The following is a 6,421-nucleotide window of genomic DNA, read 5'->3' as shown; positions in this document are numbered from 1 at the left end:
CGGGGCGTGGCCGAGGCGGAGCTCGCCCGCGCTCGCCGGGGTGTGGCCGGGACGGCCCGCGCCCGCCTCTGCGTGGCCGGGCATGCACATGCAGCAGCAGCCGGACGGGCGTGCTCGACACCATGGTCCGGGGTGCCACAGCACCGCGCCCAGGTCTTCTCGGCGGCGTCGAACGCGACGGCGGGGCAGGGAGGGCACGGGCCACGCAGAACGGGAGCATGGGGGCGCTGTCGAGGCCGCACGCGAGGAGCACGAGCGCGCCGAGCTCGAGCAGCGCGTATCCGGTAGCAGCGAAGACGACCGGCGCCCATGGCGCGCGCCTCGACCTGCTCGCGGCCAAGGAGCTCAAGGTCAATGTCAAGGCCAAGACGGGCGCGACCTGCTCTAGCTGCACGACGAGGAGGTAGTCGGACGCCGCCGCGGGCAAGATGCTCGACGAAATGCCGCTCTGTTCGTGGGAGTCCAACACTGCTCGTGGGGATGCAACGAGTGAAACATTTTCGGGCAATTTGAGGATTTGCCCCACCTTTGCTTGCACTTGTAGGATTTGCCCTCCCTTTTCTTGTAATTGATTATTTGCCACAAGTTTGCTAAAACTTTGATGATTTGCCCTTTCTACCCGGTTTGACATTACGCTACAAAATGGATGACCCAAATGCCCTTCTTCCTTGTCTGTTGGTGCCGCAGCCCACTTGTTGCCTTGCTGTGCTGCTGCTGCTTCTCTTCCCATGCTCTGGTGCCAAGCCACTGCTGCTCCTCCCCACTTTGCTATGGTGCGGGCTAAGAGCTGATGCTGCTTCTCCTCTCCCCACGCGCTCCTCCCTCCTCTACAAGGACACGTGCTCAAAGGCACAACTCTGGCGTTCGTCCATGGGCGAGATCCTCGGGCGAAGTTCAACACGTGTAGACCAGTCGAGCTCTCGGAGGAAGGCGCCGCACTTCCTGCACCGGTCACCCATGACGGCGCGGACCGTGCTGTCCGCCATGAGGGTGTCGTCCACGGTCCGAGTCCGAGGACGGTGGTGGCTGTCCATGACGAGCTCGGACAGCGGCATCCTTGTCCGTGCATGCAGCAGTAGCAGCAGAAACAGCCAGGTGCTCAGGTGCTAGAGCACGAACGCACACAACACACGCCTTAAATTCTAGAAGTGCAAGCAAAGGTGGGGCAAATCCTTAAATTCCCCAACATTTTCATCCCAGGTCAAATTTTTCGCCGGCAGCCCCTTAAGGGGCGAAAAAAATGCCTCCTGGGAGGGCAAACGGCTGGAGATGCCCTAAGGCGTGTTGTTGCAATGCAATGCAGGGTCAACCAGTAAATGCTCGCAGTCACTTTGCAACTCTCTCTTGCAGGCGGGCCACACCTGGAATGGCGATTCGCGGGTGCACAGCCACCGCCGGAAGTCGACACGGCGGCGCCCGATGTCGCCATTGCTGGTGCTCCTCGCTCCACAATGCTTCGTTCCCACTAGTAGTATTGTAAGACTCGCGCATGTGCTGTCGACTTGCTTCCCCTGATAAAGAAAGGCCACCTGGAAGTCGTCGCCGATGCGGCCGCGGCCAGATCCACATCCACCAACCACCGCCCCACCCTCCCGCTGCTGCCCGTCGCCACCAGCCTCCCCCTCATGCATCCCCTCTCCTCCTCCGCCTCCGCCTCCGCCGGGCCGGCGACGCACCGCCTGCGGCTCTGGTGGCGCCGCCTGGGCCGCCGCGGGGCCGCCGGGGCCGCGGCCTTCGCCTTCGCGCTCCTCGCCGCCGCATTCTTCCTCGCCCCCTCCCGCGACGCTTCCGCACCGTCCACCGCATCCTACCCTTCCTACGGCCACCGGCTCCCCACGCTCGTCGACCTCACCCTCGTCGCCGGCGCCAGGGAGAGGGGCGCCGTGTGCCTGGACGGGACCCCGCCTGGGTACCACTGGCTCCCGGGGTTCGGGGAGGGGTCCGACAAGTGGCTCCTCCACTTGGAGGTCACGGCCAGCGTCTCGCCGGCTATCTGTTCGATCTTTTGCCTCAATGGAGATGACTGAAGCTTTTTTTGGTGTTGGGCTGCAGGGTGGAAGCTGGTGCAGGAACCTGACATGGTGTGCTCAGCGTAAAGAAACAAATCTAGGTTCTTCTGACCACATGGGAAGGCGGGCTGAGTTCGTCGGCATCCTGAGCGACGACCAACTGCAGAATCCAGGTACATTCTACTAGTGTTCTGCAGATGCCGAATATGCAGCATTGGCTCCAGTGTCCAGTGTATAAATGAGCGTATATAGCTCGTTCCAATGTCCTGCAGTTTTCTACCGTCAAATATCCTGAGGATTGTCGATTATTTACTCGAGTAACTTTCAGACCTTTTTCCTACTGTATTTTTAGACTAGACGTTGCACATACTGTAATATCTAGCTGTTCTGCTTGAGAACGAGGAATCTTTTCTAAACTAATTACGTTGGAACGCTCTTTATGATACACTCCCTCTAGTAATATCTATCAATACACCCACAACACTCACGACATCCGCTGAGAAATGTTTCGCTTAAACCTGCAGATTTTTACAATTGGAATAAAGTGAAGGTAAGGTATTGTGATGGTGCCTCATTTTCTGGAAACGTTGAAGAGGAATTTCAGGTCAGCAGAACCTGCTGTAAATTACTTGTCAGTTCCTACTAAATATGGCCCAGTTCCTTAACAGATATCCTGAGTAATCCTCTGTGATCTATGCAGGACGGCACCCCTTTCTTCTTCAGAGGCCAGCGTATCTGGGAAGCAGTCATGAGTGAACTTTTATCAAAGGGCCTATCCCGTGCTAAAGAGGTAGCCTTCCTAGAAAAATAGGTGTGATCATTGATATCTGGGTTAGATAGAAGCAAAGTTTGAAGTGTATGAGCCGCAAGATTTCCTCTTGTTGCCATATTAACAGATTAGTTGTATTGGTCACACCCACAACTAGCGCCACTCCCGCAATGAAATGAAGAAATAGATTAGCAACTTGACACCATCCAAGCACTAGACAGTATGGCATTTTTTTTATGTTCATATCACTTCTCTGTAAATGAATCAAAGATTATGTTGTCCTGAATGGATATCTTTGTGTTTTGTTTATAATCTACAGTCAGATATGCATTTTGGATGTAGTGACAGACTAATGATTCAGGCCATATCTAGATATTGAAATACTATTTCCGCAGGAAATCTTCATCTATGTCATCCAGTCATTCATATTATTTCTTTGTAGCAGTGATTCCGACAAAAAATGTAGTGTGTAATATTCTTGGACTCTTTATGCTCACGCAAAGAAAGAAAAACATAGGTTTGGCCTGGAGATTGGTCTAATCAATGATAGCATGTCAGTCTCACTAGGTTTTGGTGAATATTTAATTTATGGCCGAATTAAGAATTTGAGATCAGTTGAGGGTCACTCGCTTTTATGATTTTATCTTCAAACCTTTTGATTTCATTTATCGTGTTATCTCTGTAATGTCACTTATTTTTCTCATTCTTTTTGTTGTGATACGCTGCTGATCATTTCCTACAATTTCAGGCTTTTCTTACAGGCTGCTCGGCTGGTGGCCTATCCACTTACATTAACTGTGATGACTTCCGTGCACTTGTACCAAAGGCGTCTACTGTTAAGTGTCTTGCTGATGGTGGTTTTTTCCTTGACGTGTATGTGCTTGATTTGATTCTTCTGTTACTGTATTTCATCATGTCCCACTCAGAACCCATCCCTAATTGATTGCCCTAGCGTATTCAGGGATTAATTTTTCGTTGTGATATCTGCTGCAGTTTAGTATAAACTGGTGACACTACCAATTGTCACATGGTACATGTGAAAACTTCATCTCGATGTTAATTTACCAGTGCTTGGTATTGATATGATTTTATTCAGTGATAGTTTCGAGTGCTTAAAATGTTTATATCTTAAACCACTTGTAAAACACAGTGAAAAGAGATTGTCATCTGTTATGCTCACCCGAGATGAATCAGCGCTGGTTCAAGATCAGTTCGTTGTTTATGCTTGCCATTTCTGATCTTCTAACATGGTCTCCAGTAATGCACAGTTAACATATGCGCGCCTAAGTTATTAGTTCTTTTGAGTAGCAAATAATGTTGGCTCTATTTGACTGGTCCCTTTGGTTCATTACAGGGAAGACATTTCTGGGAGAAGATATATGCGTGGATTCTATAACGACGTTGCTCGTCTACAGGTCTCTCCCTCTCATTCTCTCTAGTTCAGGCAGTAGTGTTCTTCCCCCTGCAATCGTCCATTTCTTGTATTAACACTCAACCATATGTGCTAGATTCATGTGTTCTCTGAATGTTTTGTTGCAGGACCTGCGGAAAAAGTTTACTCACTGCAGTTCAGATATGGAGCCAGGACAGGTTAGCCTTTAGTTTATTTCATGTCACAGTTATGATATTAGTATCATTTGTGTCGCCATTACTATCAGGCTGCATGCTAAGCACTACTCTATCCTGTGCCTGCCAGTGCATTTTTCCACGGGAAGTTGCAAAAGGCATCCACACCCCAATGTTCATTCTCAATCCAGCATATGATGTTTGGCAGGTACAAATTTGCATCTGTTGTAAACCTTTTCAATGTTCTGTAACAACATCAATAAAAACATGATACACTTGCCACTCTTCTGTTTTCCAGGTGGAGCATGTTTTGTCTCCAGAAGGATCCGACCCTGAACGCTTGTGGCAAAATTGCAGGTTGGATATTACTAAATGTGATTCAAAGCAGTTGGAAACTCTCCAAGGTTATGATAGAACAAACTCATGATATGTGCCCCTGCCTTTCTTTTGATATAACATATCTGCTTCCATGTAACATCTACACTTCACTGGCTTAACAAGTATTCAATTTGCAGGTTTTAGGAAAGAGTTGCTTGATGCTATAAGTGAATTCAAGAAGAAAAAGGATTGGGGCATGTTCATTAACGCCTGCTTTATACACTGTCAATCAATGAACTCCTTGACTTGGCACTCCCCATCTGCCCCTAGAATCAACAACAAGGTAGGTCATACGTTCATCTATACTGCAGCGACTCTGTAAAGGGATGCTAGAGTTTTCGTTTTAAAAATGTAGATCATCTTGTGGTAACTGGCATAGGAGACAGGATTTTCAGCACCTGGGTGCCCCTACACCCTCTATGAACAGTAATTCAAAAAAAAAAACTGAATCTTTGGGACATCAAACTTGATCAAACTTTTGGTGATCTTGCAAAGTTTTAGCTAAAAATAACATTCGAGGAGCCCTCACCTAAAAAAACAAAATTATTGTTCAAAGTTTATGTACATTTTTGAGCAGTGATTTTTTTTGGTGAGGGCTCCACGAAGGCTATTTCTTGCTGAAACTTTGCAAGCACATCAAATCTTTGATCATCTTTGATCCCTGAAAGTTTCAGATTTTTTGATTTTTTTTTTCTTTCAAAATTTTCCTAATTTATTGTTCATGAGGGTGTAGGGGCACCCGGGAGCTGTTACACCTTTCTCAACTGGCATAATCTTGAAGTTCTAAAAAATCTATTGTCTCAGAAACTAGGATGTTTTCTGGAAAGGAGAATGATTTGGTTTACTGTAATAACGTCAGTGTGAGCTACATGAGTATCCTAGTAGATGCTAAGCATATATTTCATCATAGAAGGAACATTATGTGACACTCTGCAAGTACTGCCTATCTACCAATATTCTGAGAATAAACAGTATCAATCCATTACAACCCTGTCAGTTCAGTTATGCGAGCATATACTAACTCAATTTCAATCATGTTGAACAACAGACAATCGCTGAATCGGTGGGAGACTGGTTCTTTAACCGGAGAGAGGTGAAGGAAATCGACTGTGAATACCCCTGCAACCCGACATGCCACAACGCAGTCCTCGATCAAGCTTACAAGGAAGAATGACATACATTTTCCGCCAAAGCATTTTGGTGATTTTCAGCACAGTTTGTCCTACGTGTGCTCAGAAATGGGCAGTAGTTAAGTTTTATTGAGGGAACACCGAGCTCAGATTTGATTCGAACATGTACTCGAGAAGTGTTGAAATATAGAAACTGTAGATTGGCAGAGGGAGACAATTGATAACTGATGATATGATATCGGTATGTGTGTATGTATGTCCTTGTGGAGAGGCATGAGCCTGTCAGCTCACTGCCCATCCATTATTTCCATGCAACCGTAATAGCCGGCTAGTAATTAATTCGCTTACATGTAGCAAACAGATTTACATACTTCAACAATCAAGGAGGATTTTGACTTGAAGTGGATTTAAACCCGTTCAAACCCTCAAATCTCATGCAAGCGAGCAAGCCCTAAGCGCATGAGGTTCTTTAGAAGGAAAGTGCTCCAAAGTCTGCGCTGAAAGTCTGAATCACACATTTAGCATCCTTTTTGCTGCATTAGCAACTCCCCATAAAAGATGCCGTTACT

At 47.4% G+C, this 6,421-nt stretch overlaps 1 protein-coding gene across 2 annotated transcripts; it reads left to right on the top strand.

Moving 5' to 3' along the window:
• Nucleotides 1–1,342: 1,342 nt before the first annotated feature.
• LOC119270788 (pectin acetylesterase 5-like) lies at nt 1,343–6,108 on the top strand. 2 transcript variants are annotated; one of them, XM_037552842.1, is made up of 11 exons: nt 1,343–1,434; nt 2,053–2,182; nt 2,534–2,613; nt 2,710–2,799; nt 3,527–3,651; nt 4,133–4,193; nt 4,318–4,368; nt 4,475–4,552; nt 4,643–4,748; nt 4,860–5,005; nt 5,771–6,108. In XM_037552842.1, exons 1-11 carry the CDS (start codon nt 1,420–1,422, stop codon nt 5,894–5,896), a joined length of 1,008 nt encoding a protein of 335 aa, XP_037408739.1. In that variant the 5' UTR covers nt 1,343–1,419; the 3' UTR covers nt 5,897–6,108. The 2 variants fall into 2 exon arrangements, with proteins under 2 accessions (XP_037408739.1, XP_037408738.1); XM_037552841.1 differs by lacking the exon at nt 1,343–1,434 and adding an exon at nt 1,467–1,967.
• Nucleotides 6,109–6,421: the final 313 nt, after the last annotated feature.

This window comes from Triticum dicoccoides, chromosome 3A (genome assembly GCF_002162155.2).
Source record: "Triticum dicoccoides isolate Atlit2015 ecotype Zavitan chromosome 3A, WEW_v2.0, whole genome shotgun sequence".
NCBI classification, from domain to species: domain Eukaryota; kingdom Viridiplantae; phylum Streptophyta; class Magnoliopsida; order Poales; family Poaceae; genus Triticum; species Triticum dicoccoides.
The sequence above is the reverse complement of the archived record's forward strand: the minus strand, read 5'-3'. Positions and strand labels throughout refer to the sequence as shown.